The 16,338-nt window shown below is 50.7% G+C and overlaps 1 protein-coding gene and 1 long non-coding RNA gene across 20 annotated transcripts in view; one reads left to right on the top strand and one right to left on the bottom strand.

Annotated features, from left to right (window-relative positions):
• Nucleotides 1-3,823, bottom strand: part of Ptprt (protein tyrosine phosphatase receptor type T) — a 1,127,865-nt gene extending 1,124,042 nt beyond the window's left edge. For all 18 annotated transcript variants that reach the window (XM_060382888.1, XM_060382893.1, XM_060382885.1 and 15 more), the window contains exon 1: nt 3,370-3,823. In XM_060382888.1, the coding sequence (XP_060238871.1) occupies nt 3,370-3,823 (454 nt within the window). The remainder of the gene's footprint in view (nt 1-3,369) is intronic.
• An 83-nt stretch (nt 3,824-3,906) lies between these two features.
• On the top strand, nt 3,907-15,766 carry LOC110556691 (uncharacterized). Of its 2 annotated transcripts, XR_009591597.1 has the most exons (4): nt 3,907-4,086; nt 8,644-9,236; nt 12,089-12,147; nt 14,897-15,766. It is a non-coding gene; the product is annotated as an uncharacterized LOC110556691 (long non-coding RNA). The 2 variants fall into 2 exon arrangements; XR_002476899.2 differs by lacking the exon at nt 12,089-12,147.
• Nucleotides 15,767-16,338: the final 572 nt, after the last annotated feature.

Genomic DNA, 16,338 nt, shown 5'->3' with positions numbered 1-16,338 from the left:
CTCACTCTCATGCATCTTCTTGTTTAGTCCTCAAGAAATTCAGTGAGGTGGCTCTAATTACCCTCGCTTTGCAGATAAGAGCTGGAGGTCTGAGAAGATAAACAGCCTGTCCAATCTGGCAGGGGTAGTACAAAAGGCAGAAGTGGGATTCAAACCAAGAACGTTAGGCTCCAGTGCTCAGACTCTTTTCCCAAACACAATACCCCCTTCCGCATCCCGGTTGCTTTGAGACTCCACCATCTCTTCATCATCATCGATAAATATTTATCAAGGACCACTGCCTACATAGCAATGCTCTTGTTTCCACAGCAACATGCAGTCAGAGAGTCATGGGAGTATCCCGTGCTTGAAAGAACGATGCTGTAATGTCCTCTGATCATGGCTCTGAAAGGTGACAGTTACACTACTACAGAGAAGCCATCTCCTCAGCTGGCAGTGTGACGCCCGCCCTCGGAAACTGTGCTTAGGATAAACAAGCGGGAACTGAAATAGAAGAGAAGGCGACAGGCTGTAACCCAAGAAGGCGGTCTGCATTTATTTCATGTTTGCCATTGTTGCTGGAATGGAATCAAAGCCAGGTTTTCACATTAATTGTTCTTTTATTAGAAAACAAATCATGCAATCCAGGACAGAAAGTAAAATTCAACTGTACCGAAAACAGTTCCCCGGAGATGTCTGGCAGCAATTACCGAGTTAAATGACTACATTGCTTACAACTGACACCCTGAGTCAGTCCCCTTTAAGATTTGGTTTTAACTTGCAATACCGAAACCCACTGATAAATAGGCTAATTATCCCCTTATCTGTTTACTTAGTCACCGCCTCCTTCTCCCACCCCAAATCATGTTTTGCTGTTTACTATTACCAAAGTATTTTTTTTCTTTTACTATAATTCCTCACACACACGAAAATTGTGGTGGCTCACAAAAGACACGTTAGTGTGAGGAATAAGGAAATTGCCTTTGATGACAGCTTCCTGCTCTGACTTTTTGACACTGTGACCAACAGTTACAGCAAAGCCCATCATCCCTCTCTGTCCTAGACGTGAGCTTACAAATTGAAATTGCTTTCCAGACCGGGGAGCTTCAGATCAAAGGAATATGGAGAACACACTCCTGAGTTTTAAAAATGCATTATTTACTCGGACTTGTGGAAAGTTTAAAATAAGATACTTCAAAAGAGACCAAAGCTATAATCATACTTATAGCAAATTTGGATTCCGATAACACCACAGTGAGGACTCAAATAAGATAAGTCCGTTTCAACAAGTCAACAGTTGCAGAATCAACGCATCGCCAGTTGCAGATGTTTATAAGGAAAACCCGGGAAAGAATCCGGTTTAGACGATCTAGTTAGCATTAAAGTAGAGAGATGGGGGGATGTGTATAGAAAAAGATCCCCGTTTCTATAAATGAGCGGAGCTTAGAACGCACCAAGTCACCAAGACAAGCTAATCCCACTCCTTTAAGGAGCCCAGGAACAAGGCGGCCGCTTGCTAAATATATGCTTTTGTAGCTTTGAAAAAGCTATGAGCCCAGGTAGAACCAAAGGAAACATATGGCGCCTTCACAGTCGATTTCTTCCCAAACTGTCCTCCACGGTTGCTTTTCTTCCCCGTGTGTTCCGAACAGCAAACAAAGAAAAGGTGCTCCCTCCTCACACTTCTCTAAATGTTTTAACAAAAGGCTGCTGAATAAACACATTACTCATTTAAAAATTGAACCGAAGTTCTATCCCTGAGATGAAAGCGGCTCCATTTGCATTTAACAGCTGTGGGCGAGCGCCACCTTGCGGGGGCATGCGGAACGGGCGTGCGTTCAGCCCTGGGCCGCGTTCTCAGCGGGTTCTGGGTTTACAGCTGCCGCCCAAAAAGGGTCTGTGGAATGTTGTTTGATCCGTTCTCTGCTGCAGGAACGTGAGTGCTGTTAACGTGTGGCTAGCCGTCCAAGCCTTAGAAGACGGTAAACATCTGAACCATAAATCACCCGGGTCCCCCAAGCATCCTTCCGCCACCTCCCTCACGCAGCACACCTAACGCAGACCCCCAAAGAGAGGGAAACGAGGGCTGCGCAGCATCTTCAGAACGGTGCTGCGGCTGCCTCTTTTCCTCCCCCTCGTCCCAGCCTTCCGTCTTCACACACACCAAAAGGAGTGTCTTCCTCGCTCAACTTCCCTGGCACAGAAACAGGCCGTCCCCTTCCCAAACATCCTGCGTCCGGTTTCCATTCCAGCACCAAGCCAGGGAAGAGAACCCAAGACATTTCCAACGGAATGTCACTCCAGCAATGCTCCATCTCAAACGCAGCCTTTTTTAAGGACCTCGCTTCCCGCGGGCTCGCTGCCTTTCCTTCTCTTTCTTCCTCCCCTGCTCTGAGGTGAGCACAGCTGTTGCTTAGCAATCCAAAAGGAGCCCCCTCCGACGTCCCGCTGACTTGCCTCAGAGTACCCCGACCCTGCCACGTCGGCTCAGTGTGGTCACTCCGAAACCAAAGGGGCTTAGAAACTTGGAGGTGATCTGGAACTTGGAGGTATGCCTACATCGCCTCTCCTCCTCTCCTTCCCCCTTTGGGGGGACTCTGCGATGGAAGCCCTGCCAGTGGGGTTTTGGTGAGGAGAAAGACCCCGGGCAGCTCAGCTCACCACTCTAAAGACACCGGGCACACTCCGGGGAACTAGCTCCCTGCCTATGGGCAAGCCGAAACCGCGAGTGTCCCGAAGTTTTCAGAAACCCACTAGCTCGCTGCTCAGAGCCACCCCACTTCCAAGGGCCCTAGCGGGGTACCCATCACTTCCGATCGAGCCACGAGGTGAGGCGGAGGGCTTTGGTGTGTCGGTCATTCACGGGAACACTCCCCCTCGGAAACCCCCAGCGGCCAAGGACAGGCCGAGTGGAGCAGCGTGTCCAGAAGGCTGGATGATCGTCTGCGTCTCGGAGGAGAAAGGGAGAGACACCGCCCTGGCAGCCTGGGCCTGCCGGGGACCCGTGCTCCCCACTCCAAGAGCGCCTGCCCGGACCACAGGGCTCCGCGCCGGGGCGGGAAGCGGCGCCTCGTCCCGCCACCCCGGAACACTCGAGTGACGGGTTCCGACAAGTGGGAGGCGGCGAGTGGAGACGTTCGCAACAACAACCGCGGAAAGTTACTCCCGCCCGGGGGTGGGGAGGGGGAGAGAAGCGGCCGCAAAGTAAGGCGACGAGGAGCCAGGGGGGACCCAGCGCAGGACACGGCGCGCCCGGACGCAGCCGCTCGGGACTTGGGCCAGCGGGGGACTCCCCCCGGTCTCCCCCGGGCCAGCGTCCCCAACTTTCTCCTCCCGGGCCGCGGGGAAGGGCGCGGGGAGCCGGGGAGCCCGGCGGCCGCACTCACTCACCTGCAGCGCTCTGCGCTCGGGCGCCGGGCAGCGGCGGCCGCTGCAGCCCCAGGAGCAGGAGCCGGAGCAGGCAGAGGGCGAGCGCGCCGGGGCTCCCCATCCGGGCGGCGGGGCGGCTCTCAGCCCCTTCCCGCGGGCGCGGGGCGGCCCCGCATGGCCGGCGCGGCGGGCGGGCAGGCGGCAGCAGGCAGGCAGGCAGTGCGCGCCGCCGGGCTCCCGGGGCTGGCTCGGCTCGCGTGTGCGGGAGCCGGCGCCCGTTGCGCTCCGAGCCCAGGCGCGGCGCGAACTGAGACGCGCGCGAGGCTGGGCGGGGGCGGGACGCGGGGGCCGGGGGGGAGGGGGGCGGTGTCCCCCGAGTCCTAACGCCGTCGCCGCCGCCGCCGCCGCCGCCGCCGCCGCCGTCGCCGGGCGCTCCGCCTCGGCCACGCACACACACACACACGCACACACACATGCACACACACACACGCGCACACACACACCCTCGCGCGCACGCCCGCGCCTGCCACACGCCGGCGGCTGCCACTCGCGGGCTCCCTCCCCCCACCCCACGCACCCTCTCCCGGGCTGGCCGGCTCAGGGCCGCTCGCGCAGTCACGCGCGTACGCGCCTCGCTCTTGCACCCACAGGATCCGCGGGGGACTCGCCTCTCAGACCCGCTTCGAGCCACCCGGCCGGCCGAGCCTCTAGTCTCCAGGCTGCCCCTCGAGGGCGCAGGTAGGAGGCGATGGGGGGGGAGGGAGACCTGGAACAGCCTTTGAAGTAGGGGTTGGGGGAACAGGTGACTAGGGGCCAGCGAGGGGAGGAGGAGGAGGAGGAGGAGGAGGAGGAGGAGGAAGCAGCGGGATCGACTCTGGAGGCTGCGGGGCTCTGAATTGCGGGAGGAGGATACTTCTCCAGGCTGCGGGCAGCTGTTGAAGGGTCTCCTGCACACCCTAAAATTCTCTCCTATGTTCCCCTTCTCTCCCTTCCCCTCCTCTTTCTCTTTCCCCATCACCTGGTCAGCAGTCCGGCACACCCCTCCTTAATCACAGCATCGTTCCCTTTCTCTTGTCCCTAACCCCACCCTACGCACACCCACAACCCCTACACACAGGTGAGGGGAATCTCTCCCCTTCGCTAGCCGCCCCCCCCCTTCCCCTCTCTTAGGAGAAAGAATCACACAGCTTTTCCCTTTTTCTTCCTTGTCTGAACAAAGACCTGGTTGGGGCTGACAGCCTAAAACCGTAGATCACCAGGCAGTGCTGTCACAGCCCACAGGCCTGGGCTCGGGATCCCGTGGAAGAGACTGCCACGGGCGGAGGGATGTGAGTCTTCCGTCCAGCTGCGGGAAGATGTTGAAGGGACTCCTACTTTGTAAGCACTTGGCTGCCTGGCCAAAGCCCTCCTTTGGTTTAACCAAGTGCTCCTCCACATCCTGGCTGGAGCCCCAAGGGACTGAATGGGACAGACCATTAGGAAGTCAAACATAGCCAGGGGCTCCAAAAGAGGGGCACCAGGGGCTCTGGGTTGGAGTTGGTAGAGAACATTCACAGAGCCTCGCTGGTACCCCCGGTCTGGCCTGCCTAGGTAGACAGTTTTGTTCTGCACAAATCCATTTCTGTCTCCCGGCCCACGCTTGGGATTCCAGGCAAATGCCTCCACCTGCCTGTGAACTGCCTACCGCCACCTCCGCAGCCTTAATTTTCCTCAAGATAAGACCAGCTCATCCTAGGACCAGCGCCCCCACCTCCCGGACTGCCTGGTCAAAGCATCCTCCCAGGATGGAGGACCCCCTCCACCCCACCCCCCAATCCTGCTTCTCAGCCCTCACTCCAGGGAAAGGGTTGTGATCTGTGTGGGGAGCCTGGGAGTTAGACCTTTTTGCAAGCTGCCCTGGAGGTCTTTACATTTTTGCTGATATTGATGGTGTACTCCCCTGGATGCCACCGCCTGTGCTATTCACTGGTGGCACGGGAAGATCGCCCCCCCTGGGAATAACGGGAATGGAAGATCCCTTCTGTTCAGGGCTAAACTACCAACTGTTTGATCCAAGCTGCCTCTATCCAGGCCTAGCCTTAGGTAGATAACTTATAACAGGCAGCCTCCGAGCAGAAATCTGACTGCAGCCCACGGCTGGGCTGTGATTGTCATGGCTGATGGCAGGGACTGACCCAGGAGGGACTGAGGAGGTCTCCAGGAATTTGGGGGGTCACCTTTGTAACTTGTCCTGGCTCCCTTGAGCTCCTGCCAATTCATTCCCTACCTCGGGCATTCTAAGTCTAAAATAGCAGTTCTCGGGCATCTTCCGTCCACACACCATCCTCCACCTCCTGAGCCCATGCTACAGGATGTTGTATCACCACAGCCAAGGTGCCAAAGTCTGAATGAGAATCACATGGCCCAAGAATAATCCTGTTCCGTGGTGACAGACAACCAGAACCTGATCATAGCACCAGGCCTTGCTTGCCCAGGGGCACAGTCACAAATCAGGGACCTCTTGTTTTTTGCCCAGATTTCTAGTTCTCAGGTTCTGGGCTCCACCTACTGACTGTTGAGCTTTGGCATCTGGCCTCACTGGCACAGCCGTTCCCTCTGCCTGGAAGGTCCATCCTGCATCACTTCCCTGGTAAACTCGATTGCAAGCAGAGAGTTTTCTCTTTGAGAAAACTGGTCACCAGATCTGTTGTCGAGGCCTCCTGTGTGCACCGCCTGGGAGCACCACCTAGAAGGTGCCATCTCCTCACTCCTCTGTCCCAAAATGCATCTGGATGCTTCGCACAGGGATGCAGGCAAAGGAGCTTTACCAAGGGGGGGGTGGCTGCCACAGGTCAGTGATGCTCTAGGTACCTTCTCAGAACCAGCTAGAACCAGCTAGATCCAGCTTCTCAAGGGGCAGGCTTCAGAGAGGTCCAGGGTTAATGCCTCACTTCCTGCAAGGGCAGCCAGGAAAGGTGGGGTTATCTGTTTAGAGAAAAGAGAAGCACTTTTTTGACTCCATCAGCTTGCCATCAGCAACATGCCTCCGTCTTGGCCCCTAGCTGAAGGCAGGCTCTGCAACAGCGCTTAGGGAGAGTAGGGCGGGGGGGGGGGGAGGGGGTGTCTTGTGATGGCTAGAGGGAGAGGGCTGTCCACCAAGTGTCCTCCTCCAGGGCTGCTCAGCCAGCAAGCCTCTCATTCTCTGGGCCATCATTCCATTAACCCTGTAGGATGCCTGGCAAGACCTTCAGAAGCCTTATTTTCTCTCTCTGCATAATGAGTTCCCTTCCAACCCTATCAGGGATCAATACCGGGAGTGTTCAGACTTTGTCACTTCTGGTGTGTTTATCTGGGAGATTTTCAAAGAAGTGGAAAAGCTGGTGAACTCTCTTAACAGTGAGCAACACCTGCTGTGTGCTGGGGTCCATGAGGATGTAGCCTGAGCAACAGGTGTGACTTTTGCCTTCCTGGAGAAAGAGTACACAGAGAGAGGACAGTAGAGCACACAGAGATGGGTTCGCCTCTGGACTCCTTCCTCCTGGTGCTTCCCAGCCTGCCAGTGACCAGGAAAAGACACCAGAGGGCCAAGAGCCTCATCTACCTGTGCAGAAAGGCCTTGTTTTACCCTGGCCTCCATCTTACAGATGAGGAAAACAAAGGCCTCATTGTAAAGATGCTAAGTTGTAAAGATCCCCCTCACATGCCATGGGTAGTTGCTCTTCTTTCTGAGACCAAGAAGCCGCTTGCTACTTAGCCCATAATTCGTGATTTCAGTCTGTGTCTCTCTACCAGTATTTCAAGTGCTCCGAGGCCACAAATGGTTAGTAGCTGCCAAATGCCACAGCTATAGAAAACTCTGCTGACACTGCTCTGTGGCCGACGTTGCCACAGCTCTCCAAAATCTGACCCATTGTTTATGTTAGAAAGTTTTATTGTGCCACAGGCATACATAGTTCTTTCCACACTTCTTACAAATATATATATATATATCTTATATATACACACACACATACATATATGTGTGTTAACACTGCTGTAGAGCAGAGGCAAGTAAACCACAGGCCATGACTCAGACCTGGCCCAGTGCTTGTTTTTACTAATAAAGCTTTATTAGCACACAGACTTATTTATTTGACATGCTACCTTTGGCCGTTCCTGTTTCGCATAGGCAGCCATGCCATTACTGCTCCTAGCTTTATAGAAAAAGTGTGCCCTTTTTTTAGATACATCTCACAGGACAGTGTGACAACCATTGACCTCAACACTTGCAAATGGGGTGTCTGGACCAGGAACAACTCTTTCTCTCCTGGAAACACGTCTGAATACAAGTTTTCAGGCCTTACCCTAACCCTATGGAAATAATAGAGATAGAGCCTGGGAATCTTTGCGTGAGAAAGCCTGCCAGGTGATTCTGATGCAAGCTCAGGTTAGGAACCCCTGTTATAACACATTCCTGAAGGAGGTGCCAGTAACTGGCATAACAAGGGTGCTCATGGACCTTCGTGGCTAACAGAAGACTTTGGAACAGCGGCAGAAGAGAGGTCATACGCTCGCTGCTTGCTCTTTCTGGGGGAAACCTCTGACAGCAGTAACATAGAGCTGCCCCAACCAAGAGGTGCCCACGTGGATGCCCAGGCCCTGCCGCCTGCGGGTCCCAGCCTCCTGAGAAGCTGCCAGTGCATTTGGAGCTGCCTCCACCCATAAATGCATGGACCAGCTGTCTCTTTTAATCTGGTTTCAAGATGAAACCATTAATAGATGTCAGACACATTGGCAATGATCTCTTCATTAATAATTTCCTCCTTTCTGAGGAAAAAAAAATTAGTAACAAGCAACCATCAATAATTCAGAAATACAAGTTAACCTTTCTATTAGCAGAGTCACCGTGCACAGAGTACACACTCAGAGCCAGGAGTTCTGGCTTGAGTCGTGTTTTGATGGTAGGGATATTAATATGCATTAATGCTGTCTGTCAAGACCAAATATAAATAACCCAGCTGCAACTTAGAACTCATAAGGATGCTTTGAATGTGCCCTTCTGACCCAGCCATTTGGTTCTGTAAAGGCATGGATCAGCCAGTTGTTCCGCTGTCTAAGAGAAGGCCTTTATGAAGAAATCCATTTTTAGCTAGAGGTCCCTGTGGCTGAAAAGATTTCCTTTATTCCCACCTAACCCTGCTGCAATATGATCTCTCAGGCCTACGCTGTCCCATCCCCCTGAGAACTCTCAGCCTAGATGCACTTCCTTGAGAGGTTGGATGGGCTCCAGGTGAGTTCTCCCAGTTCGCTCACCCTTCCTTTGCCTGTCATCCCCAGGCCTGCCATACCTGGCTCCTCTTCTCAGCGTTTGAGTGACACCGTCTTCTGGGAGGTCTTAGCATCTGCCTGTTCCTCACATCTCCATTCACTCCCCAAGCCACCACAGATCAAACGCTTTCCCTCTCCAAATCTGTTTCTCCATCTGTGAAATTGGAGTGATTATCCTCACCTCACTGAGCTGATGTGAGAATTAAGTAAGTAATGAATGTAAACACACCTAGAATAAGGGCTGGCCCACTCACGAGATCACTTCCTGCCCTTTCTTCTTTCTCCAAGTCTGAGATGCACCATCCTACCCTAGCCTTGACTCCTAGGCCAGCTCTCCTAGACACCTGGATGGCAGCTTTAGCATGGAGAGCCAGCTGCTTTCTCTTCAAGCCAAAACAACAGTACGTGGTCCAGACCATTGGCAAGTAAACCTGGGCATCCTGAATTTACAGCTCGGACTGCATCTCTGCATCTTGCCCTAGGGGAGTCCATGAAGCAGCTGCTTCTCTTAATTAAAAAGGAAACTGAGAGATGAGCCATGGAGGCTTGCCACTCACATTCGCCTGGGCACTGCTGTGCAGTGGGAATGTCCCCATCCACAGGTGAGTCTAGCCTCAGCTCATGCTGAGAGACCACACAGCACACTGGAACAGGGTAGTATTCATGTCTGGGTCTTGCTTCCAACCAAGTGACTTTCCTGATAAAATCAGGGAGAAAAAGCCATGGCTCACAGGCCAGCCTGGTGCCCTAGATTTGGATACACATCGTTTTATTGTTGTGTTTTGGGTTTTTCAAGACAGAGTTTCACTGTGCAGCCCTGGCTGTGCTGGAACTCACTTTGTAGACCAGGCTGGCCTTGAGCCCAGAGATCCACATGTCTCTGCCTCCTGAGCTCTGGGATTAAAAATGTGCATCACCACCATCTGGTTAAGCATATTTTTTAGAGCCCTAACATCTCTCAGGATTCTTAGCCCTTCTACAAGCCCCTGACTACAAATCTGGATTCCAGAAGGTTTCAGGTAGAGATAGAACTCACCACAATGAAACCTGAGGCTGTTACTCCTCTCTGTCCAGTGAACTCCACCTTTAGCTCCTGGTTGCCTCTATTTTCATCCTGCCCAACCCTTCTCACAAACAGAAGCTATGATGATAGTTTAGAAGATACTCCACAAACTCACCAGCTTGGAACCCACACTACTGCTCTACTGCCCACAGCATGAAGCCACAAGCCTAACTATAGCCAACTGGACCCTCCAAGGGCTGAGCAGCCTTCCTGAGCTCACCCCTCCCTAACGACCTCCCCAAGGGAAGTCTTTATCAAGTAGAGAAAGAAGGGTATTCGGAATGCTGGAATAGCCCAGGCAAATGCTCAGAGAACGGAAAGAGCATGTGTTCAAACAGACCAGGATGCTGAAGGCTTTTAGTGATGGTTGTCTGTGCTCCAGTTTTATTTGCTCTACACCTTGTTCAAACATGTCCTTTGTTCCAGATTCCCATTACCTGCCGCTGGGCCTTTATCTGTGCAGCCCACTCTCTCTGGTATGCCAGAGAGAGAGTCAAAATCCTTATCTGGGCATCCAACCTCTTCAAGGATCAGTTTTGGGCATTGTCCATGTGGCTAGGCTGTCTCAATTTCCCTTCGTCTCACTTGTAGGTCTCCCGTCTGTACACATGAGTCAGTATGTGAAAGTGCCAAGACTGTGTCTCATACACCCTCGGGTTTCCAAAGCCAAGCCCCAACTAACTCTCAATAAATGTTGCTTATGCCCATAGCCAAGTCTGCCTGCCAAGATCAAATACATTTAGGTTGTTATTCCCAAACAAGAGTGTCCATGCCCATTTATATCTCTGCAAGGAAGCCAACTCATCAGAAAGACCCATAGTCAGGGTTTGGGGTATGCACAATGAGGAGTCAGGGTGATACTTCATAGATGTCCCAAATCCTAGGAACCAGGTGCTCTTGGTAATAACTCAAGAGTCCTCATTCACCTCATGGTCACAAACCCCGGACTTTGGGAAAAAGCCTGGGCATTTGTCCTGCGTATCAGACTGAGCCCAGGGAACTCTCATCAAAGGACATAAGAGGATAGCTCTGTTCAAATTGACATAGACCCAGCAAAGATTTTGCTGCGGTCAGACTGCCAGAAGCATCTCACAGAGAGCAGCCATGATGAAAGGCTCGGAGCCTCTAAGCAGCTTGCCTACCCATAATGCTGAGTCTTCTCTGGTGTGGAGTTTTCCTCTCTGTCGCCCTCCCCTTCTCTCCCTTTCCTTCTCCCTTTTCTTCTCTCTCCTCTCCCTCCCTCCTCCTCTTCCCTCCCTCCTCCTCTTCCCTCCCCTTCTTCCTCTCCTTCTCCCTCTTCCTTTGTACCCCTCTCCCTCTCCCTCCCTCTTTCTCTCCCTGTCCTTTTCTTTCTCCCCTTTCCTCGCTGTACCTTAGTTCTCCTTCTCTGTGTGAGTAGTTAGAGAAACTGGACAATGACCTCTCTGAAAATGGTCTTCACAGATTAGTACCCTAATCAGGAAATGAAATCTTCTGGAGACAGAATGATGCCTCAGTCAGTGAAGTACTTGCCTTGCAAACCCAGAGACCTGAATTTGGTCTGAAGGATCCATATAAAGGAGGAAAGAGCTGCCTCCACACAAATTTGTCCTCATGTATCATGATGTGCATTCAAGTGTGTTCAAGTAAACACACATGTGCATGTGCACACATATACAATAATAATAATAAACTAAAATAACTAAAAATAAACGAAAAGGCCAGAAGTGATGGCACATTCTTGTAATCCCAGGATTGAGACAGCAAAAATATGGATCCCTAAGGCTTATTGACCAGTCAGCCTAGCCTCCTTGCTGAGTTCCCAGGCCAGTGAGAGATGCTAACAACAACAGCAAAAATGGTGGCTAGCATCAGAAGAATAGCACCTACACACACACACACACACACACACACACACACACACACACGTGGCACTTGCACGAGAGCACACATGCACGCACGCACACACACACGTGCACACACACAATGAGACTCCATAGACTACTTGCTCAAACTCTATCCAATAAACAGACCAAATGAAGACACCAATTGGCTGCTTTGGTTCACACTCTGCTTCCTAAAAGTATCAACTTGGCAAGAGAAGAGGAAGGTTACACTGTAGTCAGCCAAGCTCAGTAACTGTCCACCTGCCGGTATTGAACACAGCCTCTATAACAACTAAGCCCACAAGACTGAGTGGAGTAGGAAAGGCATTTTTTTTCCTAAGTGTTCCAAGACAGTCCTCACTTACAAGCCAAAATGCCCTTAAACCCCTGTAGCATGTGCTCAGAACATGTAATCAGCTACGCAGGGTCTGCATCCTCCTCTTCATTTAACATTCACCCCAAACTCCACACCCACTAAGGCTGAAGGATTTCTACTCACTCTCCCTTTCCCCTATCCAAACCACAGATGCTATCCCTCCAAAAATGTTTTCAACCAGCCAGTGACTCCACAGCGAACCCAAGAGAGTAAGTATCAATCATACATCCCAGGAAACAGATTTGCTTTTCTTAAGAACTACTTTATTGTGCTATGTAGAAGTACATCTCACCAAGATGCTGGCAGCGAATCTGTCACCTCTTTGTGTGACCCCGCTAAGAAAAAGGTGGAGAGCCCTCAAGCACATAGACATGGCCAAGGAGTACCCTAGGCCAGGCTCCACACCTTTAGTCAAGCCGTTCTCCCGTCACATAAACTGTTGACAAATCATTATTTGTACAGGCTAAAAAAAAAAAATAAATGCTAATAACTGAAAGCAAGCAGTTGAAATGGATGTGAAGGGCTGCAATGGTAAACTGAAATGGCATATAAACACACACACAAAAACAAAACAAAACATATACCCCTGGAAACAGAGAGATGAGCTGCCTTATCTGCAAGCCTGTCTCCAGAGCGATACATTCCGAGACTGACTTGGGGAAAGGGTGAGGGTGCGCTGTGCTCTGAGAAGGGGGCTGAATGACTGGGCAGGGGTGTGCAATATTCCACTACTGAAAACACTACCGTCACTGTCTGAAGATGAGGCCTTAAAGGTGACTCATCTCGGGGCTGTTCACGCTGGTTCTGCTTCCATTTCTGGGCTGTGGGAGGTCAGGAGTTTCCACGTTCTTATTCTGAATCATGAGGTCATCGTCAGCCCCGGTAGTTCACCCACTGTTCCCACTGACAGGAGGGAGGATTGAGGCACAAGGCATTCAGTGAGTAGGGACTGATGCTAGTTTTAAGTTTTATTTTCCTTTCAGCAGACCCTGGACCTTTTAGACATTCTCTCACTGAAGGAGGGGAGGGCGGAGTCACTGAACTCCCTCTGGAGTGTCCAGCACCTCCCAGCCATGTGTATGCAATTTAGCCTTAAGTAAATTACGTGGCCTTCAAGTAATTAGGCTGGAGTCTAGGGGAAAGGGGCTCTGTCTATCCAGCCTTGGGGATCCATCTATGCTTGGTTTTAACTTCCTAACTCATCTGCTTTGGGAGCACCCACACTCCTGTATGAAACCCTTTACCTGTGCTCTATACACAAGCCCAATAAGCTTCTTTCCCAGGGGGTGAATTGGGTGGAATCATGCCTTGGGTTGTTGTTAGAACCTTAGGAGAAGGTAGATACTGTTTGCCTCTCGCCTGAGGAAAGAACTTTAGCAACACTCACCTGCCCCACAGACAACTGAGATGTGATCATGATCACAGAAAGCTTCCAGTACCAAAAATGTCCCCAAATTGACAGGGGTCAATACTACCTCAGGGCCTGATAGTCAGTCTCTTCCTCTGGAGCCTGGATTTGAGACCAGTCCATCTGTCTGATTCGTGTTTCCTGTGAGAAGACAGCGATGCCCCCATGAATGTCTTAAAATGAAATACATGAAATGGTGCAACCTCTTCATAATCGTGTTTCTGTATCCTGATAGGATTCCAAAAACAATCAGCAATTGACAAACGTTAAACATGTCCTCACAGCTAATAATGTGCCCTGCCCCATTCCCCTTCTCTTTCCTCCTCTAACTCTTCCCACATGAATTTATTTTCTATTTGAAAGCCAATCTCACTGGTTATTAGATATTCTCCCTGCTGTCACTATCAGTAAATTATTAAACAGCTGACCAAGCTTTGTTTTAAAATGATTCTCTTATGAAGCTCGGTGATATATTTGCCATGAATACTGAATGGTGCCTGGGTCTCTAAGGACAAGGGAATGATTCCTATTTACTACCTTTAGCAAAATGTGTAGCAATTAGCAGCAAGAGCTTGGCTTGGATCACAGTGAGCAGCTCATCTCCCATGGCTTTCTTCCTTCCTGACAATTCTGGCTGGGGAAGCATGCTCAACATAGAAGCCATGTCACAGGGCTATGTGTACCTTGCTTTTCTCACTCCTCACCTTGTTTCTTATCTTGCCACTGTCCCCGCTCTCACCCCAGCCATACTTGTGGGAATCCTTGCCTGAGTAGATTTCCATTTCAAAGAAGAAACCTGAGCTGTAGAGGTGACTCAGTGGTTAAGAGTTCCTGCTGCTCTTCTGGAGGACCCATGGTTGATTTCCAGCACCCACATTAAGTAGCTCGAAACTTCCTGTTACTCCGGCTCCAGGGAATTTGATATCCTCTTCTGAGCCCCTTGGGCACAAATGCACTCAACACACACACACACACACACATACACACACACACACACAATTTTAAAAAGAAAATCCTGGTTGAAAGTGAGAAAACACTTACCTTGTCTGTGTATCTGCTTTGTTTGACTATGGAATGGAAGTCATCAAGGACTGTGTAATGGGAACAGAGTGAGGAAAGAGGACCTGATGGCAAGTCAGTGCTCACTCAGGACTAGGGGCTTCTTGTTTCTATTGACCACTGCATTCATCCAGATTCACTGTGCTGTGAAAACAGAGACTTAAGCCAAAGAGGAAATATGTTATCCTCCCTCACCAAACAGCAGTTGATGGGTGAAGATCTAACCATGGAAAATAGACGTGCTTTGGATCCTTACATCAGAGGCCATTCAGTGCAAGAAAGTAGTTACACAGATGATGAGGGAGGTGAGAGTGGGGCAGGGGACTGGCAGGTAACCCAACATGCCAGGGGAAAGCAGTTAAGAATGAAGTCTGGGAGCCCAGGAAGGTATTAATGAGGCTAATCCTGTGCTGCTGGAGAAATCACCCAGGACAGAGACAAGAGGTAATATTCTTGCTTCTCCCCTTCCTTCCCCCTCTGCATTCAACCAGGGTCTTCCATTGGCCAAAGCCCTAGAAGCCAACTGACAAAGCAGACTGGGGAAAGCCAGCAGCAGAGGCCACCCTCTCTGCACATGGAATCATGCAAAATAAAAGGGAAGGCAAGGGATTGAAGATCCGATGAAACGGTGCCAAACACAAAGGACAGTGGGAAAGCCAGCCATGGGAACCAGTTGGCCTCAGTGGGCTCTGCCTCTGCTTCCCTTCACTCTGGTCATTAGCTGTGTCTTTCAGCTTTGCTTCGCCATCAAGGAGCAGAGTGCCTGGCTGAGGGCATCCTTCCATTTTCTTGACTCCATATTCAGAGAAAACAGCACTTTCCTCCTCCACCATGACCAGAAAGAATTCCAGTCGGTCACAAGGCTATCCGTTGAACCAAAGCTGTTGTTGCATGATAAACTCCCAAGATTTGCCTAACTTGAGTCATGTTGGTTCAACCTAGTGGCCACCGAGGCTAAATTTGCTCTGAGAATCAGGGGGAAATTGTAGGGGGAAAGGGCATGAGTACCCTGCCCTCAGAGTGAGTGTATTATTCTCCCTGAGAAATACGTTGGGAGATTATGGAAGTGTGGTAGCCATTATTTCTGCACAGTGAATATTTTCCGGGGTTTCTTCCAGGGACACTTGCTTATCCCCTTGACAGGAGAGGTGGCCCATGAACTTTCTTTGACCAGAAAACCCTTCCAGATGGAAGTTTCACAAGCAACAATGGGTCATTTCTCTGTTTGTTTTTGCCATGTTTCAGACAGGGGGCTATCCCATCAGCATCAGCTCCAGAACGAGAAAGACATTGTAAAGAGCTTCCTGCCAATCCCAAGTGGCCATGTGGTGTAAGCCAATAAATAAACCTTTGTACTTTAAGTAACAGCAGTTTGGGAGTCCTTTGTTACTGCAGCATAACCCAGATTGTACTGACTGGTTTGTGAGAAAGATACTCAAAACCGTGAATCGGTTGAGCTGAATACCAAGGTATCCACCAATCAAAGCAGTCCTAAAAACTCATGTCAGACAGCCATGAATTAGTGGAAGCCAGGAGAAGAAATTATACATTGCCTGTTATTCTCGATGTCATCAACTACTAAGTCACCATCCCTATCTTCCACACAGCATTGTCTTTGCCCAGCTTGATAATGGTAGCTGTAGTTAAAAACCGCCATTCATTGATCATTTGTCATATGTCACATGCCATATAAAGTGTATCATATTTACACGTGGTAGGCATTCCTGCCCTCAGATTTCAGATGTGAAAACCAAAACACAGAGCAACAATCTAATGTGCCCAAAGCCATAGAGTACCCTATTCCAGAGCAAATGTTCTTAACTGCTCTCCTTCGTACCACCCAGCGAACACCCTCTCACATAAAACAACCTGTCCCATTGGGTCACATTGGCAGCGTCCTTCTTTTCTCAGATACTGTGGTCAGCCCTGTTCT

Source organism: Meriones unguiculatus, chromosome 4, assembly GCF_030254825.1.
Source record: "Meriones unguiculatus strain TT.TT164.6M chromosome 4, Bangor_MerUng_6.1, whole genome shotgun sequence".
NCBI classification, from domain to species: Eukaryota; Metazoa; Chordata; class Mammalia; order Rodentia; family Muridae; genus Meriones; species Meriones unguiculatus.
Note: the sequence above shows the minus strand (reverse complement) of the source record. Positions and strands in the feature narration are given on the sequence as shown.